The sequence below is a fragment of the Leucopleurus acutus genome (genome assembly GCF_964270905.1).
Source record: "Leucopleurus acutus genome assembly, chromosome: 8".
Classification (NCBI taxonomy): domain Eukaryota; kingdom Metazoa; phylum Chordata; class Mammalia; order Artiodactyla; family Delphinidae; genus Leucopleurus; species Leucopleurus acutus.
Window position 1 is genome coordinate 39697859 of NC_139151.1, and position 26490 is coordinate 39724348.

The 26490-nt window shown below is 43.0% G+C and overlaps 1 protein-coding gene across 2 annotated transcripts in view; it reads right to left on the reverse strand.

The window, feature by feature from the left end:
* PIWIL4 (piwi like RNA-mediated gene silencing 4) overlaps positions 1-25947 on the reverse strand; it is a gene marked incomplete at both ends in the record, with an annotated part of 40407 nt that extends 14460 nt beyond the window's left edge. The window contains 11 exons of one of the 2 annotated variants that reach the window (XM_082845211.1): positions 1381-1492; positions 2019-2136; positions 3214-3337; positions 7589-7700; positions 9689-9886; positions 11949-12029; positions 14405-14526; positions 18972-19186; positions 22175-22306; positions 24576-24654; positions 25888-25947. In XM_082845211.1, coding sequence (XP_082701337.1) covers positions 1381-1492; positions 2019-2136; positions 3214-3337; positions 7589-7700; positions 9689-9886; positions 11949-12029; positions 14405-14526; positions 18972-19186; positions 22175-22306; positions 24576-24654; positions 25888-25947 — 1353 coding nt within the window. Of the gene's footprint in view, positions 1-1380; positions 1493-2018; positions 2137-3213; positions 3338-7588; positions 7701-9688; positions 9887-11948; positions 12030-14404; positions 14527-18971; positions 19187-22174; positions 22307-24575; positions 24655-25860 lie in introns of both variants that reach the window. The other variant, XM_082845210.1, reaches the window with a different exon arrangement.
* Positions 25948-26490: the final 543 nt, after the last annotated feature.

Genomic DNA, 26490 nt, shown 5'->3' on the forward strand with positions numbered 1-26490 from the left:
CTGAGAATGAAGGGGAAGGGCTAGGCCTCCATAAAGGCTTCTGGCTGGAGCTAGGATTCGTTCCTTCCCTTTACAACCAGTGTGAAGAGAGCCACAGCTCTCTCACCTACACTCCTACCCGTTATGGGCCGGCAGGGGGCCCAGGACAAATGGCCACGGGCCACTCTGAAGCCTGTGAACCTTTAGTGTACTCAGTTCCTCCAACCCAATTTCCAGAAAGCAGGATCAGCTGAGAAGTCGAGGACACAGCCACCTCTAGCCCACCCACCATCGCCTCTAGGGGGCGGGTTCTCCACCTTAGTGCCCCTTCTCCTATGGAGACCTGTTTCCAGGCCAAAAAATGCAAACAAATCTCTGACAAGTATGACTCGACCTGGAGATGATGAGACAGACCATTTTAAATATCTCCCATCTCACTTCACGTGTGGAACTGAAACTGAGCTTCTCTTTACTGACTCCTGAACAAGATCTTAATGGGGGTCTACATTTTAGGACTTGACAAAGTTTTGTTTTGTTCTGCTTTTCAAGTAGTTTTTCTTCAGCTTCTCCAATAAGGGTTTCGGTTGCTTGGATAGATTATCAAAAAGAAATGATGACAACAATCTCCATTCTGCCGACAAAAAACCATTCGCTTGCTCAGTCGTTAGTTTTGGCATGTTGGCTTACTTATATCAAATAAAGGCAAGGAGAGTGCCTTTAAAAATGAAATGTAATTGGCTTTAAAAATGGGCAAAACAGAGGGGAAAAGTAGAAAGAGAATGTGCAATTTTTGCATAAAATAGGTTCATTTTTAAATGGAAGCCCCCAAGAAGCAATGATTTGTCTCTGCAGGTTTCAGAGTGCCTCTCCGCCCAAATGCCGTGGCTGGGATGGGCTCTGTGCAAACTTCTTCACGTTTATGCCAACTGAGCAGCATTTTACTCTGGGGAAAAAAAAACCCCTGAGGTACCAGGAAATATGGTCTATTGGAATTAATCTTCAGCAGTTAAAAGAATTTTCTCAGGTACCATAGATTTTTTTTTAAGTGATGTAAGATGTACACAAAAGTGATTATTTTGTGTACAACACAAAATAATAGGTTGGCATGTTTTGATTGCAATGGCTTGAAACACCATTTTCTAACTCATCTTTAAATGTGACACCACATCACAGTGACTGACCTAAATTATGTCCGCTGGGTGCCGCGAAGCCTTTCAAAAGTACACTCGGATTAAAAAGGAAAACAGAGGGACCTGGAGGTTTAGAACAAAGGAAAGGCAGGGACATGGCCATGGAAAAACCAAATGAATATTCTAAGCCCACTAGTCATTCTGGCATATGATCAAACTGACACACATTCAAGAAAATACTTTTAAATGAAAATAAAATCACTGCACTTACTGTGTGGTCTTGTATTATTATATTTTCTGAAGGCACAACCCGGCCAGTCAGAGACATCTGGCATCCAAAATGCAGGCCCCAGGTCTCCAGCTCAAAACGAGCATCCTTGTTTCTGTTGATAGAGTTGAGTTTTAAATCATTAAAGGGCTTACTTTCTAAAGAATTTTAATCATTAGAGATAAAATTACAACTTAATTATTCAGACTGATTTTTTTAGGGCTCCTGACTTCTATTTCTACTCACCATTGTTTTCCCTGCTCAAGAGAATTATAGGAAGACTGCACCCATGGGGGACACGCAGGGATGGAAAGGCTCCCAGTGTGGCTCACTGGTTAGCAAAATGGGACTTTGAGCCAGACAGACCAGACTTCTACTCCGAGTGCTGACATTTAATAACATGTGACCTTGAGCAAACTCTGAAATCTTTTAAAGCTGTGGTTTCCTTATTGGCAAAAGGTAGGACTAATTGACTACTTCACAGGGCTGATGTAAAAATTAAACATGACAATACATGGACAGTGCTACCACACTGCCTGGTACATGTTAAGTGCTCAATAAAGGTGAGATATCATTGCTGATAACAAACGTATCACTAAAGAGATACTGTGAAGCGTCTGGATGTGGAGATGTCCCTGTACCTCTGGATATCATCTGCGAGCCTGGCCAGGCGCTGCTGCCTTCCCAAAGGACTGAGGCGCGTTTCTTCAGCCACAGCCTTCATCAGCCGGAAATCAGATGTTGCCTCGCCAGGCAGCCCTATTCAACGTGAATGAAAACAAAGTGAAAACTGGACAGTCCTTGATGTAACCCCAGCCCGTCTCAGGCACAGGGTAATAAAAGTTTTCACTTAAACTGAATCAGATTCACCGTCTGGATAGCACCATCTGACAGCAGTGCAAGCCACGGGTCATCTAAAATTTCCTATAGTAGCCACATTAAAAAAAAGCCAAGAAGAAACAGATGCAATTATTCAAATAGTATATATTATTTAACTCAATATCTCCAAAATATTATCATTTCAACATGCAGCCAATATGAAAAATCTGTCAATGAGGTAGTTTCCCTTTTCTTTTCATACTACGTCTCAGGCATCCAGTCTGTATTTGACACGTACAGCACTTCCCCAGCCAGTCCCTCAGTCGCACTAGTCATGTGTCAAGTGCTCAGTGTCCACGTGTGGCTAGAGGCCACCATGGGGACTGTGCAGACCTGGGATGTCCTAGTACCACTAAGAATGGGCATCCCTCCCTGCAGGGATGATGTCCTTGTTAACTTTTCTAATCACGAAGAAGTACATACACATGATAACTGATCCGAGCAATACAAAGTGTAAAAAGTAGAAAGTCCACTCTTAGTCTCACCCTGGTAATCAGACGAGCATGATTAAAAGCACCTGAGACAGTTATTCAGCTTCTACTAGAGAGCGAAGATTACCTTGACGCTTACGCAAAAAGAAAATAAGGAGCATTTTGGCACCACTCAAAGAATATACCTGAAGAAAATTAAATCACGTGGCTTCTTAGCCTAGTGAAGTTCAAAAAATGCGGAAGAACAGCTTGGTTTTAGGAAAACATCTGGGGACCATTTTAACATCAAATTAACAAACAGAATACACGAGATAAAGGAAATAGATAGCTTTCACCGTGCTGAGCAATTTCCGAAGAGCACTCCACCCTTCCATTTCCTCTGTGATGAAATAAATAACTTAAGGCTCATCCTCCATGGGTTAAATTAGTGCTCCAGCACTCAGCTAACTTAAGGAGGCTCTACCCACCGCAAAGTATCAGGAATCTGTGACTGAGAGCCTGACAGAGTATAAAACATCAACATCACCTGTCAGAAAGCAGAGTTCAGGGATCAGGTGGGCCATCCGAACCTCAGCGTCATCACTTCTCTTGCTTTTCAACAGACTAACGAGCACTGGCTGGTTTAGGTCAGATAAGGTAATATCATATTGCTGTAGGATGCAAGATTAATGAGGGAAAAGTTAATATGGAAACACTGTAAAACGAGCATCCTTGCTTATGAGCAGCAAGGTAATCCCCAAATGAATAGATAAGCAAATCCATTCAATAGAGGAAAAAAAGTTCCTACTAATCCGTATGGTTACGTACTCATTTCTACTTCCTTCCTAGGACCTATCTCTTATATCTCAGGGTCAGTTTCATGATTTTATTATCTTTTATAATGCAATACTGTTGGGTTTTTTTCATTCATTTCCTTGCTCTCTTCTGAGTTTCATCCAGAGACAGAATAGCCTTCAGCTAGCTCCATCCATAATGCCATGACCCCACTGCAGCATTTCCACCGTTGGAGACTGAGGCAGACTGCCCCATGTATAACTAACTGGTTCTAAGCACCTGTGCTCATTTTGAAAATACCTATACACAAGTTGGAGGCAAGGGTTATATTGAGTCAATCTCAGATTTCCCAAAAGGGCACGACTGTCCTTCATTCCTAGGATAGTATGATTTATAGGGAAACAGCTTTGAACTCCAACAAATGTAAATCTGATCCCCAGCTCTTCTATCAATACGTACGTAGACTGTGACACTGGGGAAGTTACTTACCTTTCCTCATCTATGACATGAGGAAAACGGTAGCTCAGAGGTGTCCCACGTAAACCACTAGCGTGGTGTCTGGTTTATAATGAGTCCTCAGCAATCATTAGTTCCTACCCCACCCCCTTTCCCTTTGTAAACTTGAATTTCAACATTCTCACCTTGCCACGAGTTCATTTACCTTCCAACGGCAAAGTTTCCAATGAACACTCATTCCCAGTATAATTTACTCAATACTGATGACAGAACAACTGGAATTATAATTTACCAACTGCCTGGCGACTATATGACACTGACATCACTAATTATAATTAAGGAAGCTAGCAGTGAGTGCTTCTCTATTCAATTAGGACTTTAAGTCTTTAAAAACAATTCAGGAAATGTGATAATTGCAACAATGCTATGGCTGAAAAGCTTGGAGAAGGCTTCACAGAGAGTTTTCATATGTGACTTCATTAAGTCACATCTCGTGCTTGCTATATTCCAGGAACAGCGGGGGATACAAAGATAAAAGAGGCACAGTTCCTACGTTTACACATAACTACATTATCTACAAAGCAAAGTAGACCAGTAGCACAAATAATATATGCTAAGCACTTATATTTTCCCTCATTTAGTCTTTTTTTAATGGATGTGTACTATGTTTTTTTTTTAATTGAAGTGTAGCTGATTTACAATGGTGTGTTAGTTTCTGGTGTACAGCAAAGTGATAGTTATACACACACACACACACACACACACGTATGTATTCTCTTTCAGATTCTTTTCCATTACAGGTTGCTACAAGATATTGAGTATAGTTCCCTGTGCTATACAATAGGTCCTTGTTGTTTATCTATTTTATATATAGTAATGTGTATCTGTTAATCCCAAACTCCTCATTTATCCCCCACCCTTTCCCCTTTGGTGACTGTAAGTTTGTTTTCTATGTTTGTGAGTCTATTTCTGTTTGGTAAATTAATTCATTTCCTCCTTTAATCTTAACCACGATGAGTCAAATACTATCATCATCCCCTTCACTGATGAGGAAACAGCATCAGAAATTAAGTAACTTTCCCAAGGTCCCATAACTGTACATTAGCACAGCCAGGATTCATCCCTTAAGACCTGGGAACCTCTGCTTGTTACACCACTCAGGACTGGGTCCCTCGCAAGGAGTAGGGAACAGGGTGGTAGTGAAAACAATTTCTGGCTGGTAAATCAGGGAAGGCTTCGTGAAGGAAGTAGAATCCAAGAGAGAACCTTGAAGAAAACGTGGGAGTATTACAAGTTCCAGGAACAGCTCAAGCAAAACTGGGACATGTTCCAGGAAGAGGATATTCCATTTACCTGGAACATGGCCAGGAATTCTACCCACTAAGCTGTGTCATCAGCTGAACTTTACTCTCTCCTGTGCCCCAATTTTCTTAGCGTTTGAAAATATTTTTCATGATAAGATAAAATAGAGAAATATAAAGGTCAGTATCAAGATGTCTTCCACTTTGAAAGTTGACTGCATAATAATTTAGCATTCCTTTCCTAGGACAGAGAGGAGGACATTCTAGAAATTGGCACCATTTTCTTTTTCTCCCTAATATATATGCAGTGAACCACAACTCATTACACAGGAAAGTGAGTGGGATTTTATCATGATTCCCTTTTCAAAATGTCACGGGTCCTAAAATACATCAAAGAAAAATGAATTTAACTGTGCAGAAAAAAAAATGTTTAACAAACTTTGTGTTGTCTGATAAACGAACACTCATGGAGCACATTTTCTGCACAAGACGCTTTGCCAAATGTCAAATGCCATCCGTGTTCTGTAAGGAAGACGTGTTCTGGAAGCAATGTGGAATGTTCTACAAGTGCTCAGGGAAGAGAACAGCTAGCTCTTCTGTGAGTGTGAGAGGGAGCAAAGTCAGAGAGGACTTCACTAACGAGATGACATTTGACCTTGAAGAGGAAAGGTACAGTGAGGCTTTATGCCAATGTCTCTTGAACATGAGCGAAGGCTAAGTGACAGCAAGTAGACTGGGGTGATGGCAGCATGGGGTGCATGGTGGGAGTGCCGTGAGAGATGAGGTCAAACTGTGTGATGCTACAGTTGAAGAAAGGAAGTGCTCATCACCTGCAGGAACTGGACTAAAAGCTCTGTGTGGACGATTCAGCGCTTACACAACTGAACGAGGAGGTGACGGTAAAGATGAGGAAGGACCAAAACGTCTTCCTGAGAGGCAGAATTCCCAAGGAGAGAGGGAAGTGGGAAAGACAATGAATTCAGTTTGAATTATGTTAGTGTGAGATGCCTGCAGGATATTCATGCAAATACGGTCTGAAACGGAGATGAGGATATAATTTAGGAATGAGGGCAAGGCAAAAATACCATATTTGAACAATCTCAAAATATGAAGCAAAGATCCTCTGCAAGGGGACCATGGTGAATAATAGCATTTAATGTCTGGGGGAAATAAAGAAGGAAGATGTCAAAAGAGGCTGAGAAAGAACCACCTGAAACCTAGCAGAGAACCACCAGGGATGTGCGGAGGGGCCAAGGAAGAAGAGTTCAGCTCAGTGGCAGTGGTGACTAGTGTCCAAAGCCACCGAAAGCCCCTCCGAATAAGAACAGTAGCTGAATTTGACCTTGGAGGGCTATTTCCATAGCAGCAGAACCGGGTACCAGACTACTGAGGCTTCAGGAAGGAAGAACTGAAGAGGTGCTTGGAGCTAGTTTAGACAACCTTCTAAAGAAATGAGCTAAGGAGGAAAAAGAGATCGCTTTTCCTGAAGGTATAGAAAGGTCAAGGCAGGGTTTTTGCTTTCTGGTTTTGTTTTTAAAACAGTGAGATTTTGGAGACTGAAATACGACTGCACATTGAAGAGAAGGCACCTCTGAAAGGAACTGAAGTTGGATGGTGGGGATGAGGAAATTGTCATCACTGTGAATCAAGCTCCCAGAGTCAGCAGGAGATTCGATCAATAAATGTTTGAGTACCTACTAAATGCCACCCTGGGCATCCAGAAATCAAGAGCTCAGCGTTGAGGAGGGGAGTCAGACCATCCGTGTCCTTTCTGTGATAGTCGTCTGCAGCTAAGTGCAGGGAGGGGACCCGGGGGAGAGCATCCTAGGGCTCCCTTAAGAGCTGACTGCTGAGCTGAGTACTGAAGGGTGTTCAGTGACCGGCTGGCTATGAGTGGGCGTCAACGAAGAGGAAGCAACATGTGTGAAAATGCACAGGGGGGTAACTGACTCGAGGAACCACGAATGGTGGGCACAGCAGAACCCAAGAGGAAACAGGGGATGGTAAGTGATGAGACTCAAGAGACAGGGAGTGGCCAGATCATAAAGGACCTGGGGAATTCTGCCCAGGAGCTTAGATCTGACTTCTAAAGCAACAGAGAGCCATGGGAATATTTTAAGCGGGGAAGTGACATTATCAGATATGTTTTAAAGGAGGTAACTCAGACTACAGGAAGGACCACAGGAGACAGGATGAGGGTCTGAGCCGATACAGGAACGGTGGAGATGGAGGGGAAGGGACAGGTCAGAAAATTATGTCAGAGGCAGACTCAGCCCGACAGACTGGGGGACTTGTTGGATTGGAAAGGAACAGGGACCCTCTTCTGAGCTAAGCAGAAGGGAGATGAGGATGAAGGAAGACAAGTCCCACCTGCTTGTAGTAATCCACATAGGTGATCTCGGTGCCATCACGCTTCTGGAAGGTGTGCGTGGGCTTCACTGACCAGTCAATGTCATCGATGCGATAGGTTTTGTTATTGTATCTGGTAAAGACAAGAAATCTTTAAGTTCTTTTCCCAAATCCTACAAGGTAAGTGGCTCTTTCACTATACTTTTTTTTTTTTTTTTTTTTTTTTTTTGCGGTACATGGGCCTCTCCTGTTGCGGAGCACAGGCTCTGGACACGCAGGCCCAGCGGCCATGGCTCACAGGCCCAGCCACTCCGCGGCATGTGGGATCTTCCTGGACCGGGACACGAACCCATGTCCCCTGCATCGGCTGGCGGACTCTCAACCACTGCGCCACCAGGGAAGCCCTTCACTATACTTTTAATTCAAAGTATTATTCTCAAGAATTTCAGAAATTATGAAAGATAATAACTCAAGAATAGCCACTTTAAAAAAAAAAAAAAGGATCAGCTCTTATCTGAGAAGAGCATTAATTAACTCTTCTGTTCACAGGAGGACCTCTACCAGTGGGAGAGTCATTAGACCACCACGTGCTTTTCTCACTGAGATACACTGCCACTTCAGGTAAATCATGCTTAAATGTTCAAAGGCTGAAGGATGGCTCAAAACTTTCCCATCAGCTTCTGGTGCCACTAAGATTTTCTGAACTGCCAACTAGCGCTTCTGATAAAAAGCACCCCAAGCAGGCTGATGGACCACCCAATTCTGGAAGCCTGCTTCATCTCCCATCTAGGGCTGGCCGTGGGCAAAGCAGGTCGGCTGAGATCTTTCTAAGCTCTTTCTCCCCTTCATCAGGTACCGTGTGGCCTGGAACATTCTCTCATGCCACCGCAGCCTTGGGACAGAAACCTCCTTGTCAGGTTTCTTCTGGGCTCTGGGTACCTTGCAGGGTGACTTTGAAATAGTGTGATAACTTAATCCATGAAGATCATGACAGGAGAATAAGGGGGCAGCGTGGAATTCAATCCGCACCACCTCTCTACTCTGTAACCCAGAAAAACAACTTCAAGTGGAAATTCCAAGCCAGACTAGGAGAAGACTAGTGCGTCCTCTAAAAGAAGTGTCCCTGGACCAGCAGCTGCATAGGCGGGGCTTTTTGGTCCTCACGAAGTCACCTAACTGCCCATGTCCCATTCAGTTGAAATGTGCATTGATGACAAATGTATACACAGACAAACCTAGAGACTGGAAAGGTCTCAGCCTTAACGGCCTCATAATCTTATAGCAGAGATGAGACACGGACCTGATGTTCTGTCCTGTTGTTACTGAATCAAACTTGGGTCTGCTCACCCACGCACAGTACAGCCAGTCTACTGACACATTGGGTTGTGGTGAAGGAAATGTGCATCAGATACTGTTCTTTGGGTCCTTCAGAGAGGAGCTAAAAAGGAGGATATGGGGCAGAGGTCTGCCTGGGAAGGCCCCATAGGGTCCTGCTTGTTTACACTGTGATGTAATAAAATGAAATAAATGGCTCTAAAGAGGTGGCTTACAGACACTGGACTTTGGGAATTGCCTGGCGGTCCAGTGGTTAGGACTCCGAGCCTCCATTGCCGAGGGCGCGGGTTCAAATCCCCGGTCAGGGAACTAAGATCCTACAAGTCGCATGGTGTGGCCAAAAAAAAAAAAGAGAGAAAGAAAGAAAAAAAAGCACTGGGTTTGGGGAGCAGCACAGGGGCGGGAACTGAATAATTCCAACTGAATGGACAGGTGGAAGGTGGAAGCTTCAGAAAAGCAGTAACGTTTGAGCTGGACTTTGTGGGAGCAGAAATCTAAAAGGCAGAAATGGGGGTGGGGGAACCAGGCAGAGGGGCTGGAGCAGCAAAATGCAGACCACTGGCGGTTAGGGGAGAGGGTACAGCAGGAGGTCAGGAAGGACCAGGTCAGACTGTGGAGCACCAAGCATGCCCCTCGAGGAAGCCTGCACTCTAGACAATTGAGAACGGTCAGGTCTATAACAGGTGAGTAGACTGATCAGGTCTGGGCTCAGGCCAGTGCCCTGTTCCCACACGGGATACATAATGCATTCTCTAGAGAAGAGTCTATTTAAATGCAGGCTTTTACCTTGTAATGACAATGAGCCCAATCAGCTGTTTCTCACACGTCTGGGTAAAGCAGGACATGCCAGTTTTGTGGCAGAGATCCGTCATGAATTCTAGAACAGTCTCATTCCTGAGTATCTTATAACTCACGTCAGCACAAAACAGGAGCCTGCTTTCGAAATGTGACACAGAAACGGCAAACCCAGGCCAAAGGGACAATCTTCAAAATAAATAAATAAATAGTAATAAATAAAATTGTTTTAAATGTTTTAAATATTGTATCAGGAAAACAATAAACATTTTAAAATGGCGACTTTACATTCCAATTCTCTAGATTTCATGAAACAATTTTTCTTTAATCTGATTTCTTTCAGTGGCTGACTTACACCTTCAGTTATTTCCAGCTGGAGTGTCTTTAAACATATATTTAGGATAAAATACATTCCTGTAGAGCTGCATTGTTTTGACCTTGATACTACTGACATTTGGACTGGAAAATGTCAGGGGCTCTCACGTGCATTGCAGGATGTTTAGCAATACCCCTGGCCTCCACCCACTAGATGCCAGTATCAGCCCCCCAAACTGTGACCACCAAAAATATCTCCAGACATTGCCAAATGTCCCCCTGGGGAGCAAAATCGCCTCTGGTTGAGAGTACAGCTATAGGATTAAAATGTTTATGGGGGGATCCATCCCAGCATGAAAACATCTAGGTTCAGAAAAGCACACTGGCTCAATGGTGAAGACAATGACTACACTTAATAATGAGATTAAGAAATAATCTAAGTGATATCACGTACAGACATACAAGGAAAACTGGAGCAGTGGCTACATCCCCTTTCCACATTTGTGAATATCATAGTCTGAAGTCTTAAATAAGAAAACGTTATGGAAATGGCATGAAAGAATAGACAAATATTTTTTAAAAACCATTTCAGTTTATACTTTGTGGACTTCATTTGCTGTGATACTCATGCCAGTTTTCAGGACAAGCATATGCACTAGGACCAGCTCTAGCTCAGCACAACACTGGGCCCATGAGGATTTCTAATCCAGGTGGAGAGATAAGTGACGGGGGTGGATGAATAGGATGCTTTAGACAGACCACTCTGACACACTGAATTAACATACAGAAACCCTGCCCTTTTCCTCTACCCAGCAGAAGCCAAACTCCCTGCCTCCACTTTCTATCTTTTCTGTACAGATCTCCCTCAACTTATGATGGGTTTTCATCTTGATAAACCCACCATAAGCTGAAAATATCCTCAGTAGAAAATGCGTTTAATACACCTAACCTACCAAACATCATAGCCTAGCCAACTTAAACGTGCTCAGAACACTTACATTAGCTGACAGTTGGGCAAAATTATCAAACACAAAGCCTATTTTATAAGAAAGTGTTGAATATCTCATGTCATTTATTGGGTACTGTACTGAACGTGAAAAAGAGAATGATTGTGCGGGTCCATCGTGGTTGTAAGTGTGTCGGTCGTTTACCCTCCTGATCGGGTGGCTGCCCGGGAGCCGTGGCTGCCGCCGCCCAACCTCATCAGCGAGTATCATCTCCACATCCGCTAGCCCGGGGAAAGGTCAAAGTTCACAATTTGAGGTATGGTTTCTACTGAATGTGCATGGCTCGCACATCATCATAAAGTCGAAATATTGTAAATCGAAATATTGTAAGGCAGGGACCGTCCGAACTTCTCCATTTGTTTCGTGTCTGTCTTTGGGTTACTGGCTGCCTCTGTCTTTGGCACAGCTACTTATTTTGGAGAGCTGAGTAACAACCAGTTCAAGACACAGCCGATCACATTCCCTGCCGCATCTACCTCCCAGTTTAGGGTAAAAACTCTGCGAGTGTTCCTAACAGTTCACCAGGGCAGCTTAGCCGGCTTGTGTGTCTGACATCTGCTTACCCAATAATTTCCAATCAACCACCCTGGCTGTGTTAACATTCTGTCAGCAAGAAAACAGAGCCCCAGCTATGTGGTATAACATAATAGAGCTTATTCTGCTCTCATTACGACTTGTCATACACAGAAAACTCAGTTTCTGAATTCCTTCTAGGATTTATGATAATGACCTAGCACACTAATATAAGAAAACAGGCTGCTAGCTTTTGACATTCACCATGCTATAAAGAACTTGAAAATTTTAAAAATCCATTATTTTTCATACCACAGAATCTCTCATAGGAGGCATAATGGTATAATATTGCATCATAAATTATGCTGTTCACATTATAACAATTTCAGAGTAACAGAACACATAAATAAACCTACTTGTGCTGGGGAATTTCCACTGGCTCCGAAGGCTTATAGAAGTTCCGTCCAATCTGGTACATGGACAACTTTTTTAAGATCCTGCAAGTATATATTTTTAAAATCTGTTAAACAACCGTTGATAACAGTATACTTCCAAGTTTGTACGCATGCTGAAAGAAAAATAGTAGAAAAGTCCAGAACTCTTATTGTTATAATACTGGAAGGTTTAGCTGCTAAATAATCATATGAGTGTATATACAAGAACTACCACTTCATGTTTGGGAATGACACAATTGAAATTAGTTCTATCTCTCTGGGTTTAACTGCAATAAGGAGGTGGTCACTTTCCAGTTATGACTGTGACTGTAACATTCTGGTTGGTGTGGATGAGGTGAGAAAAGCCATGTCCACAGGCTCTTCTGGCCTCTTTCTTATTTTGAGATGAGGAGGCTGTTCCCCTTCTTTTTCTTTCTTATTTTTTGTATAGTTAATTTACAATGTTGTGTTAGTTTCAGGTGTACAACAAAGCGATTCAGTTATATATATTCTTTTTCAGATTCTTTTCTATTATAGGTTATTACAAGATATTGAATATAGTTCCCTGTGCCATACAGTAGGTCCTTGTTGTTTATTTTACGTATCGTAGTGTGTATATGTTAATCCCAAACTCCTAATTTATCTCTCCCCCCCGCATCCCCTTTGGTAACCATAAATTTGTTTCCTATGTCTGTGGGTCTATTTCTGTCTTGTAAATAAGTTCACTTGTATCATTTTTTTAGATTCCACATATAAGCAACATCGTATGATATTTGTCTCTCTCTGCCTGGCTTACTTCACTGAGTATGATCGTCTCTAGGTCCATCCATATTGCTGCAGATGGCATTATTTCATTCTTTTTTACGGCTGAGTAGTACTCCATTTTATACATGTACCACATCTTTATCCATTCATCTCTCGATGGACATTTAGGTTGCTTCCATGTCTTGGCTATTATAAATAGTGCTTCTATGAACATTGGGGTGCATGTCTCTTTTCGAATTAGAGTTTTCTCCACATATCAGGAGTAGAACTGCTGGGTCATATGGTAATTCTATTTTTAGTGTTTTAAGGAACCTCCATACTGTCTCCATAGTGGCTGCACCAATTTACATTCCCAAGGAGGCTGTTGCTGATGAGGCTACTCAGGCTTCCCAGTGCTACCAAATGACAAGGTTGCCTCTTCAGCAACTAATCCTGGTCACCTTTGTAACGTGACACATCACTGATCTGAGGCTGCCCCATGCATGGGGGAAACAGGAGAGTTTCAAGTCCGAAAACAGGGGTTCCAACTGCATGATTTTTGGCTGTCCAATGGCATCTGAGCCTCAGTCCCCTCATCTGTAAAATGGGGATTTTAATCACACCTGCCTCAGAGCCCTCGAGTAAGGATCAAGGAAGCTCTAACACCACACAAAGAGCTTTGTCACTGCAAAGCACCTTGCAAACGTCAGCTGACTTAAAATAGTCCCCTCTCAGGGGGGCACATGCAAGACTGGCTGCTGAAGGGCATTTTACAGTGCTGAGCTGAGGCCCAGATATGATCTAAAGATGATTGGCAAGATGTCTGACTAGAATCAGAAAGCAACGTTATCTGTGTGATGAAAGTTCCTTTACGTGCCCTACTCAGCAAAACCCCAAACGCCCCGTCCTCATCCTGTCCAGAGGCCACTGTTGAGTGAAGGGCTCAAATCTTAGGTTCTTAACACATCCTGCTAGTGATCCACACCCGTAGCAGGGAAAACGGTGGTTCTCAAGCTTTCGTGCTCCCACGTGTCATCCGGGAAGCTTGCTAAAAATGTGGATTTTCAGGCCCCGCTCATGAAATTCTATTCACTAGGTCCAGCGAGGCGCTAGGGAATCTGCATTTTGTCGAGTCCCACCCAACATCCAAGATGACACGGAAGCAAGTGATCCTCAGGTCAGTTTGAAGAACACTGAGAAGCTTGGTGACAACCTTCCTTCTGCCCCCAGGGACACATGGGGAAGGAAAGGGGGCTGAGAGGCAAGTGACAGCAGAAAGCAGATGCTGATGGCCTTTCACACCTAAAATCAATCAGCCAGGAGAAAAAACAATCCTTCCGTTTACTCACCCAGACACACGCATCTTTGAAGTCTGGCGGTGGAGGCTGGGAGTGGGTACGGAAAAAGAAGAAAAGGGAAGAGGCACCTGCCCTGCAGCCACTGAGACATCACAACCCTCGAGTCCTTTGTCTCGACACAGATGATACTGGATAGTAACAGAGGTGCCAGTCTGAGGCCGTGATGGACTGTGGTGTGTATTATTGCACAAGTACATGAAAGGATGTGGAAAATTTCCCTAAAGATGACACTGCTACTGGCACACTGCCTACAAAATGGTTAATACTTTTAATACCCAGGCTCTACCATGACAGGCATCATGAGCCTACATTAGATTCACATTTAAGGCACTTTACTTCTTGAAGATGATACTGAAGACCTGCATGCACACGGGAGAACTTGCCGGCAGCTCCCTCGTCAGAGTGATAGTCATCTTTACAGTCTCGCCTCTTCGAGTTTCACTTGACAATTCCATGACCTGAAAAAAGAAGTACTTAAAATGCACTCTACGGATTATCCGCAAGTGCACAGAATGTGGATATGCTAAAGCCGTCCCAACTTAATAGGCATTAACAAAAACAAAACTGCAGGTGTCAGTAATGTAATAATCTAACGATTACGTTACGTTCGGAAGGTTTTTTTCGCTGTAGTTTGCTAATACCAGAAAAGCAACACATCTCTTTCCTCTCGAACTTCTTAATAGAGAATCAAAACCGGCCTCGGGGTTCAAACATTCAATCCAAAGAGAATCCAGAGCAGCGGTTCTTGACCTTTTTGGGGAGTGGGGGTGGGAAGACAGGTCACAACCTACTTTGAGAGTCTGATCAAAGTTACAGACATTCTCCAAAGAAAATGTCACACAGGTATATATAGCAGCAATGTATATAATGTATCCATTTTCAGACGTTCACGGATGCCCAGAAGCCTACTAATGAGCTTTCCTGCCCATCCTGGGTTCATGGATTTCAGAGGGAAGCCTCTCAAAAGTTCATTCAAAAAAACAGAGGAACAGAGAAGAAAAAAGCAAAGGATAGGGAACAGACGAGAGTGAAACATAAATGTGGAAAGAGAGAGGAGAAAATGGTGGAAGTTTAAACAGATACGAAATCTGATTTTATTAACTTTTGTAAGGTCTAGAGAAATCCCTAGGGTTCCTATAATCTGCAACAACGTTCTAACAATTAGAATGAACGCATGAATAGGTCTTTATACCAGATGCCTAACTAAATTTAAAGCTCTTCAGATCAGGGAGGGCTCAGGATAGATTTCTGGAATAAAAAACGACCAGTCAGTCAGTAAAAATCTATGATCAAGGGTTTTTCAGAAGGGTAAGGAATTACAAGAGGTCAGTTTATTAGCAGGCATTTATGTATTTTACCCCTACTTTCCATGGTGAAAGTGTCGTTTTAATGGCTTTTAGGTTGAACCAAGAATGTAGGGCAGGGATAGTTCACTTCAGGGAAACAAAGAGAAATGTGTCCTTTCACAGGGGATGAAATATTTCACTGAGGCGTTTCTTGCTTCAGATAAAACTGTAGAGAAGTCAGAGGTGGCGAGTTGCAGGAAGAGCTTATCAACGTCCAGAAGTCTAATGCGCAGGAGATGGGGGAGCGGCCCTCAGACTGCTGCCAGGATCTCAGAACAAAGGCGTAAGCCAACAAAGTATGCAGGGATGAGTGGCTGGCAGCAGACGGTCCCCACTCAGAGCGTTATTCAGGAATCCCATTCGTAACAGCCAGGAAAGAGCAAAATCGGCAGCACCCCCTGCACTTCCCCCACCAAACACCACTCCTCCTCGCTTCCCGCCTGTTCTGCATCACACACCCTCACTCTCAGAGTGCGCTTTCACTTCCTCCTCTCCATCCACTTATCTAACGGGTTGGCAAGTCTTCGCCCTTCTACACCAGCAGTTTCTCTACTCCATTTCAGCTGTTCCAATACCAATATTTACCACCGAGCCCAAGAGCACGTGACGTGGAGTTGCACAGACCCTGGTTCTCTGCCTCTTGCAGCCTGTATGATGCGGAGCAAGTTACTGCAACTCTTTAAGACCTTTTCCCATCTCTAACGTGGGAGTGAGACCAGGATAACGAAGATTAAATGGGATAATTCATGGATCTTATCCCTATCCGTAGCAGTGCTTTGTACCTTGTTCGAGTTCTTTCGACAGCCTGCCCAGATTATTCCAGCGGCACTTTATTAATCGTCCCACTTTGTTCTGTCAGCCATTCAATAGGATGTGATCAGAGTCACTGAAATGTAACACAGCTCTATGGAAACTCTCTCTCAAAGGCTTCAGTGGTCCACGGAGGACAGTTCTTGTTCCTCAGCAGGACATTCAACGTTCTCCCTACCTTTGGAGCCACAACTTGCAAGCCTTCCCAGCTAAGCCTGAACAACCAGAAGTTTCTAAACTATGCCCTTCACTTCCCATCTTTGTGCCTTTGCTCCTCTGGTCCTCCCCATCTCCCCCTTCATTAATTCAAATCCTGCCCAGGAGATAAATTAATGACCATTCCCACTGAAGTGTCCTGCTGGGAATAACCTTTCCTTTCATCACCTCTTTCTGAAGACCTTGGGTAAGACACTTAACCTCTCTAAGGCTCCAGGGGTGATGAGAGGATTAAATGAGTTCATGCATACAGCAGCCTGGCAGAGTAAGTGCTCATCAAATGTAATCCAGTGGTAGGTGGGACATAAAACACAGATCTGCTCATCTCAAGAGAGCTGTGCTGGGGCTAATCCAGAGAACAACCAAGCAGAGCACCTAACGCCTCGTAAATGCTCGATAAATGCTAGCATAACAAAACCACTAATTATTATTATGCCGCTTATGTCATTCTATCTTGCACTGAATTTATTTGTAAATAACTTCAGTACTAAATTGAAATGTTTCTGACAACAAGAACCTTGTTCTATTTATCCTGGTTTCCTCCAAGGTGCCAGCACCCTGCCTGGCACACAGTAGGCTCTTTATAAGTGCAGAAGGAATGCATGAGAGTGGCAAATAGATGTGACAGGTGACAGCAACCTGGGTCGTGGCCACAGATGCACAGATGGGGTCTGAAAGACAGTGGAAGGCCAGGAGGCAGCAGAACAGGACTTCTAGAACTGCACTATTTGGGGGTGCAATGAGTGAATCAGTGGAGGGGCTCTTTCCATGAAAATAAGCATCCTATAAAGTGTGTAGGGGATGGATGGGAGCACAGGATTAAGCCTGAGTCAGTGTTAAGACCAGAAGAAAAAGATGAGACTAGCAACCTTTATTAGGACAGTTTCTTTTTACTATCTCATTTTTACTGTCATTAGGTGGCAGGTCATATGTTGATGAAATTAAGACGACACTCTTCTGTCTAAATCTAGTATCCCCTGTGTCTGGAAGACAGAAGCAACAGGTCTGATCTGTCACACCACGTTTTCACCATCTATTTACTCCCTGCATCCTCATTAGACTCCATGCCCAACAATAAGAAGATGTGTGGCGTATACTACATGCTCACTTTGAATAAGAAATGAGTAATATTAACTTATTCCTAGCATCTGTAGAGTAAAATTCCTCCATTTTCCTTAGGTAAAATTGAAGAAAGCTGGACTATTCAAGGGGGCCATATGATTTTAATATATCCAAACTTCCAAACTGTTACTACAAATGCATTTAGAAGAACAAGACCTTTAATGATAGGAATGCCCTTGAAATATATCATTTAAGTATGAGAGGCCATATTAGCATGCTATCAACATCTAGTCATAGAACAAAATATTGAGGGATCAATAAGGACTCATGACGAATAAAAATGTTTCTAAATTTACAGATCCAGATTTTCCAAGTCCTTAAATTTAATCATATGGTAGAGTTTTTAAACTCCATATTCAGATGAAATAAACACTCAAGGAGCTCCTATAAACCTCACAGTCTCATAAAAGGAAAAAGGTTCCAAGAGTGCTCAGAAACATACTTCTTGAGGAAATTAACAAAGATACACATGGAATCTATAAATTTACATTTATGCTCTCGGTGTTCAAAATGCTGAACTTAAAAAAAAAAAAAGATTAAGCTTTCCAAGGGATAGAAGCGTCAAGTTTTAATCCAATACTCTGTTTTAATTTTTCATACAGAAACCAGTTCTTTCTCACAATTTTCATACTGCTTTAGAACAAAGCATATGATAAAAACCTCAATAACAATACCTTGATTTTAGGGCTAAAAATGTGGAAGGCGTAAAAAATAAAATAAAATAAAGGGCTATGAATCTTGCAATTGCCATATCCAATGGTCATAACCATTAAAAATATCCTTAAGATTGACATAAATAACTCCTATTTCATATGATGGAACAAATCATGAAAGAAATGACACTTTTAGAATCAGGATTGATGTAAAGTTCTTTGGACACGTGGACACAATGTGCAGGAGCAAAAAAAATGTAGAGTAAATTTAAAGCTCTTAGGCCATAGGCTAAATGGTGTTTTTTAAACTTTTTTTTTTTGGCCACACCCTGCAGCATGTGGGATTCTCCAACCAGGGATCAAACCCATGCCCCCTGCGTTGGGGGCTCGGAGTCTTAACCACTGGACCACCAGGGAAGTCCCTGTTACTTAAACTCTTGCCTATTTGGGAAAAGTTGAAAAGGATTCCTATTTCAAGGACACTTTGCCTTTAAAAAAGTAGTTGAAAAAGCAGTGTTTGTATTACAGCTCTTCTTTTTTAAATGCCAGACCATCAGCTTCTTAATTAAGAAATCAATCCTGATGAGGTCTTAATTAAGAAGTCTTTCGCTCTCAGGCATGGGAATAGGAAAGAGAAAAGGAGTGAGTGACATACTCATTCCAACTGTCATGAAAATCGGCTAACCTCTAAAATCTACATGAAGGAGTATAAATATATGCACACATGTGTGTATTGAAAAATTAAAAATACCATACCTTTTCTTCTAGTTTTTGGGAGAGAAAAAGGATGACACCATCAAATGCTTTTGCTTTGTTGGAAAGTTCCGTGTGACTATAAAGCAGAGCAATTCTCAGCCTTCTAGATTCTATATCTGGACTGTATGTCACATGATACTGGTATAGCTGCCAGTCCTCGGGCAGGTCTAAATTAAAAAGATTTGTGACCAGCTTCACAGGTATTCCACTGGAACCTGAAGAAAACAAAGAAAAAACATGTTTTAACCAAAAAAACAAAAAAAACCCATCGTGTTCATATTAATCACAGCATTCAAAAAATTTATTTGCATATGCATAATCGTTGCTAGAAAGCAAGGATTCTTGTTCAGTGACACAAGGTAAGCTCTAGTAACCAGCTGCCTGATAACCTTTGGAGCCCTGCAAGCAAAAGGATCCTGTGTAAGGCAGGCCTCATAAGAACCTGAGAGCAGACACTGACATTCTTGTTTTGGGGAGAAAAGAAACATCTGAATTCAACTACCCTAGGACTCCTTCCAAAGCTCGCCTTCCAGCTGATTCTCAAATCGATCAAGTAAGCATTTTGTAACCAAGCAGGACCCCATGGGGCCTCCCCCGTATTCTCTGCTTTAGCTCCTTGCTGAAGTATGTAGGTAATAGTATCTAGTGTACATTTCCTGAATTGTTTTACAGATGCTAAAACCCCTACCAAATGGAAGAAATTAACTACTTGATGACCATTAGCTCCCTCCAGAGCTACTGGCAGCAAAGGATTGATAATATTAACCCGTTACCTCACCATCAACCAACCAGAGAATTGTGCAGGAGCTGATCACAGACCCTGGGGCGCCCCTCTTTCACTTTGCCTTTAAACATGCTTTGCTGAAACCCTTCGGGAAGTTTGGGCTTTTTGAGCACTAGCCGTCCTAGACTCCTCGTACAGCGCCGCACAATAAACGCTGCACTTTCCTTCACCACAGCCCAATGTCAGCATTGAGGAAGGGGGAAGGGACCCAAGTTTAGTTCAGTAACAGTTTCAGATGCTACTCTGGAATTATGGTGCTCTCAGATTATAAAGAAACTCTCCAGTTTTTATCATGAATACAACCCCCATCCTCTCGGAAATCCAGATAATCAAAAGTTCACCATACTTCGGAAAATTCTGAAATCACTTCATTCAGTGATTAGATGGCTCTGTAGGTCCCAGCGAAGGCCCCCCAGAGATAAGGGGGCAACTGGGGATGGAAGAAGAAATTTTACATCTTCCCTGTGTGAGAACAGACAGGGCTCTGGGCTTCTGTTTTTTTGCAGGCACAGGGAGGCCATGTGGGCTTCCAGGAATTCCATCCCCTACAGAATTTTTATTCACCTCTTCGAAATCTACAGGACAAATTCAGAGATGGCCACGATGTCGCTGGTCAGTGCCCAGGATGGCATAAACTCCATCCAGGACAGACTCTAGGAGGGCACAAAGGAAGTACTTCTCACCTCTCCTTGGAGGGAATCATCCAGTGTTGGTCTTATAGGAAAGAATTATCAAATAGCCACTATTTGCCTCTCTGGTGGAGGAGGTGGAAACATGAGCCCTGAGGTGGTGAGGAAGAAAAAGTATCATGTATACCTTACGTAGTATTCCCTCAGTTTTGACCTGTGTATCTACTGAGAAATAATGCACAACCTAAAAGGTAAGAGTTACGTTTTATTCAGCGGACAAAACTGAGGGCTTAAGCCCAGGACGCAGCAGCTCAGTTCTGAGGGACTGCTCCCAAGAGGTAAGGGAAGAGCCAGGATATATAGGAGTTTTTGCAACAAAGACCGGAACATCATAAGATTACTTTTAATTAAGGAAAACCATATGTCTCGAGTTAATGAATTTAGCGCTTTTCTATGTTTGGGAAGATGCAAAAGTCAGGGCTCACTGAAATCATTCCTTTGATCTGCACCTCAGCTATCTGGGGCCAGTATCCTGTTCTTTCCCACCCTGAGTCTCCTTAGGGGGCATCATTGGAGGGTGGCTGCAGTGACTGAAGACTTGGCAGCCGGCGCCCCGTTTGTCTCCATCCTGAGTTCCCTCAGGGCTCACCGTGGGAGCGGCTGCAGCGGCTTCATGGCTGCAACATCTTTTGTGTACTGATAAGGTAGGCAATATTTTTTTCATTGACGTGCAAATATCCAGTAGGAACAAGGAATCTTTGTGCTATTTTAATTAAAGAAAAGGGTTTTTTTTTTTGTTCTCCCAGAGGACATGGCAACATATTTTAGCTGCTCATATTAATGGACAAAGAGAAGTCATCTAGAATATCAGAGCTGGCAATACCCTTTAAGACCACTTACAACAGTGTGTTCCAACTGTAATCATGACCCATTAATTAGTGCTGCAGTTATGAAAGTAAGTGAGGTGAACCGTCATGTTTCATAGAAAGACTAGAATACAATAGAATGGATCGGAGTGTGCTGCCCATAGGAAGGGCAAGCATTGTTTCATGAAACTTTGTTTCAGTTGCGTTTGTGTAGTGTGTGTATACTGGAGAACAATTTATGTACTTATTTTTGCTGCATGGTTTGAAAGAGTTTGAAAAAGACTGATCTGCATCAGTGAGTCTTAACGTTTAGAGGGAGTTACAAAGCCTTTTGAGAATCCTATGAAAACAATAGGCCTACTTTTCCTGAAAATACACATGCAATCCTAGGTTAAATTTCAGGGGTGAGCCCAGAATCTGCCTAAAGAATTCCCCAAAGAGGCTACATTTTTCTTTTTAGACCTGAAGTCCAGAAAGGTTATTCCCCATATAGGAAAAAGGTTGGGAAAGAGACAAAGCATCTTTGCTGACCCCTACCTCAGGTGTAAGGAGAAAAGGTTTTCAACAAGTGAAATGTAGTTCTGGAGAAAATGTTACTCTTCCTATTAATGAAAGAGAGAATTAAGGCTAAAACAACTAGTGCCTAGATAATGCTTGAATATAGCAGATGTTCAATACATATCTTTTAAGTCAATATATGAACTTGTTTATTTTATTAAATTAAAATTTCTTAAGCAAAATTTGGTAACACTAAAAAAAAGTAAGAAATTCTCTGGCAGTCCAGTGCTTAGGACTCTCTGCTTCCACTGCAGGGGGTCTGGGTTCAATCCCTGGTCGGGGAACTAAGATCCCACAAGCAGCATGGCATGGCCAAAAAAATAAATAAATAAAAATTTAAAAATAAGTAACATGAAGACTGGGTACCTCTTTTGCAGTCTCTCACATGGGCCAATTTCTCTCTGGTACAGACACTCAAATCCATCATCTCTCGTCTGATTTTCCCAACTCTTTCCTTGAAGGTACATCCAGCATCACCAGAAGATAGACCACCTTCACCTAAAATATGAAGAGAACACCAAAATGTTATATATTATTAATGTTATATACATCAATAACATTTCATGCTAGTGATATCATTTACAACTATCATATCAAAACTGCATCTAGGGCTTCCCTGGTGGTGCAGTGGTTGAGAGTCCGCCTGCCGATGCAGGGCACATGGGTTCGTGCCCCGGTCTGGGAAGATCCCACATGCCGCGGAGCAGCTGGGCCCGTGAGCCATGGCCGCTGAGCCTGCGCGTCTGGAGCCTGTGCTCCGCAACGGGAGAGGCCACAACAGTGAGAGGCCCGCGTACCGCAAAAAAAAAAAAAAAAAAAAGCATCTAGAGGGAATTCCCTGGCAGTCCAGTGGTTAGGACTCTGAGCTCTCACTGTCAAGGGCACCAGGTTCAATGCCTGGTCAGGGAACTAAGATCCCGCATGCCGCTTGGCACAGCCAGGAAAAAAGATGCATCTAGAACCAAAGCTCAGATTTTTGTAGCTTTTAATAAAACTGGCCCACATCGCTGAAAACAGTCATGACTATACAGAAGTCTGCAGCCTGAAAATTGAAAACTGTGAAGGAAGCATGGCGTGTTTTGTTAGAAATAACAGACTCTGAGTTAGTCCTACCTCATAACATTTGGGGCTTACCTGATTCTCCTCTTGGCTAAGGAGAAAGCTCTACCTCCCTATATCCCACTCCACACCCATTTACGGAGGGCTGGTCTCCCTCCTGTAGCTCTTGTGTAACACCCAAAGAATTACAGACTAAGACTGGCCACATCAACTTCTGTACAGATTGGGGCTGAACCTTTCCCCCTTCTCAATCACAAGAAGAGAAATGCCCATACACTGCCATCAGTGTTTATGCTAGATCATTCCCCTGAGAATGAAAGTCAGCACGTCACCTTGGGACGTGTCACTTACTGTTAGGTTCTAGAAAATGGGAAATTAAAATCTGTTTCCTGATGACTATTTTCTTTTTTAAATGAGTACAAAAAGATGCTAATTTTTCGGATACAACTTTGGCACTTTGAAATGTGACAATATAAATTTTATATTACAGAATTATTACTACAAAGTAATGTGGCTAATAGTATGACAAACCTCTAGGACACTGACTTGACCACTGTCCTTTGATACAGTCACTGTATGCAACTACCCCAAATGGCACTACCCACTTGCCCAAAACTGCTGTCCATACCCTTCTCAGTGGAGTTGGAGTCTCCCAGGAAAATCACAAAATTTATTTAATTTTTTAAAAATTTGATTATTCTCACTAGATTATCCATATCATTTACTGCTCTTGGTTTCAAAAGATGTTTGATGGTTTCTAAAAATTCAATCTACCATAGAACGGTAGTTCCCAGAGTCTGGGGGTGGGAGGGGCACATGAGGATTCTTGTTGAATGGGTACAGAGTTTCAATTTTGTAAGATGAAAAACTGTTCTAGAGACGGATGGTGGTGATGGCTGCACAGCAATGTGAATGTCCTCAAGGCCACTGGACTGTACACTTAAACACTGTTAAAATGGTCAACTTTATATTATACCTATTTTACCACAATTTTTAAAAATAAAAAAAAAATCAGTCTACCTTCAAAGGATAAAGAGTTTCCATCACTTGCTAGTCACAAGAAGGCACAGCAGATGCGAAGGAAATTCCCAAAGAAAAGTTGGAATAACACTTGAATGGTGGCAGTAGGGCTGGAATTATAGGACATTTCTACTGTTTAAGCCACCCAGTCTGTGGTATTTTGTCATGGCAGCCCTAGCAAATTAGTGCATCGGGCATGCCAAATTATACTGTGTGGTAGGGGCTACTTGGACTAGCACGTTGACAAGTATCTTGAGGCCAAACCTGGATTTGCAGGTAAGAGAGCCACCACCGAACGGTGAGGTCTACCGTGGGCGGGGAAGGAAGAAGAGAGAAGGGGCAACAGGCATGTGAGGTTACTACCATCCCTGCAAGGCAATGGTATTGGCATTTATGTGTCACAAAGAATTTAAAAATACGTTTTCAAAATTATTCAGTAAACAGACAGAAGCAGAAAAACTGGTTTTCTAATATCTGGGGGTTCCCAACTGCTAAGCACCATCAGGAAATTCAGTGGCAGATTCTGTGTTTGGAAGTCCCAAAGAAACACAACAAACACAGGGGGATCCTTCAAAAAAGGAAGATAAGATGCTCAAGAAGTGAGTCTGCTGCTGAAAGGCTTAGTAGAGTCACTCCTATTCCATTCAGATGGGACGGAACTGCATGGAACAGACAGAGCTGCACTTACATTTCTGTGAAATCCTGCTGGTTCCCACGTGGTCACTGCTAGAAGATGCTTCACTGTCACTAAGAGCAACAGACACAGGCTAAAATGGGGAAAAAATATTTGGTCAGATTTAAGATGTTAAGTCATAAATCAAAACTTTATCACAAGATGAGAATGGTATCACGTCCTATGTCATTGGATTACCGTGAGCTAGGAAAACAAAATGTTGGCAGGTAAGACGCTTGAGAGAGGAGAAAAGATTGCCCATTTCAGAAAAAAGATAAGGACAAGCTACGGTCTTCCCCATTTATCAATCTTTGATTTCAGTGCCAACTGTGAGCCAGATACAGCCCTTAGCCCCTGGAGGTGGAAAGAGGCAGAGGTGTGATCCTTGCACCCGAGGAGCTCATCAGAGCTCCTCTGGAAGGTGGTACAGGTGATCGCAGACCTCATGCTCCTGTAGCCTTCAGACATGGGGCCTCTGGTGTGAACATATTTGTAGCAAGAAAATAAACTGAGCCCAGAGGATCTGGGCCACCAGCTCAGATGATGACTCTCCTGAATAAACTGCTCCAAAAGTTCACAAAACAGGTGAAGGGAACCATTAATATTTTCTCTTCAGGGTAATTACTTCTCTGTTCAAGAAGGTATCAATCAGCCTGCTAAAAAAAAATGGATGATACCAAGAGAAGACCTCTCTATGAGAGTAAAGGCATAGACTACTCACTTGAACACTTCCGGTCTAAGATATTGCTCCAAATACTGAGTTTTTGCTAAGTATTGCTCCAAATACTAAATGTAACATCACTCAAAAATTGCTGGTTTGCCACTCAATTCAACCCAGTTGTCTAAGTCTAATAAGGAGCCCTATGCGCAGTGGTTGCTCAAGAAACAGTGGTTGATTCTAAACTTCATTTGTGTCTGAGATTATTTCTTTTTATATATACATTAGCGAGACAGATCATATTAGATTATATACCACCTAATGGTACCTTTGAAGGGACAGCCATTTTCACGAGGAGACTTACAAACGAATGAAGTAATTAAAACTTAATGATATACTTGCCTCCCATTTTCAACCCTTTTCACTGACCGAAATATCTATATTAATATCTTACTCAGATAAGCTCCCCAACAGGGAAAAAAAAAATGTGAGAAACCCTGGAAGGACTCAAAGTTGAAAGAGAAGATAAGCCACTACTTCGTAGCAGCGAGGAAGAGATATCTGCCGAGGAAGGCGGTGTCCACGAAGGAAATAGAGGTAGGAGTGAGCGAGACAATGCCAGCTGCTAAGCTTTCTACCCACCAACGGTGAGGCCTGGATGCGCCCCACCTCCGCGGCGCTGGGGCTGAAGGCCATGCCTCGCGCCCTCGCTCGGGCCCGGCCGCTCATGTTCCAGATGCGCCCAGAGTGACTTCAAAGGAAGCCAAGTCTCAACGAGGGTATTTTGTCACCGGTACCCAGATGACAAGGCTGCGACAGAAGCGGTGGAAGTAGTGGCTCTCTGGGTCCTGGGCTGGAATGGCAGCCGAGGCGCACGAGTGGGTGGAGCCAAGCGCACAGCCCACCAGGTCCCGTGGTAGGGGCGGGGGGGGGGGGGGGAGCACGTGGGCGGGAGGCGGTGTGAGGGCTGCGGCCAGACTTCTCTTTTCATCCACAGCCCCCAACATATTTGGAATTATCCAGCTTTCCAGTTTTTGCCCATCATATGTGTATATAAGGTTGCATCACACTGTTACCGTTTGTCTGTATTATCTGCTCACTTCTACTCCTGGCTTCTAGATGTCTTTGAATATGTCATGTAAATGTTGTTTCTGGGAAATATCTGACTCACCTACTGGGGGATGGGGAGCATTTATTTTAAAATGTGCATGAATGCCAAAGAAAACACAAAAGGGTAACCACCTCTTCATATATGTGATAGCTGTGGCGTTT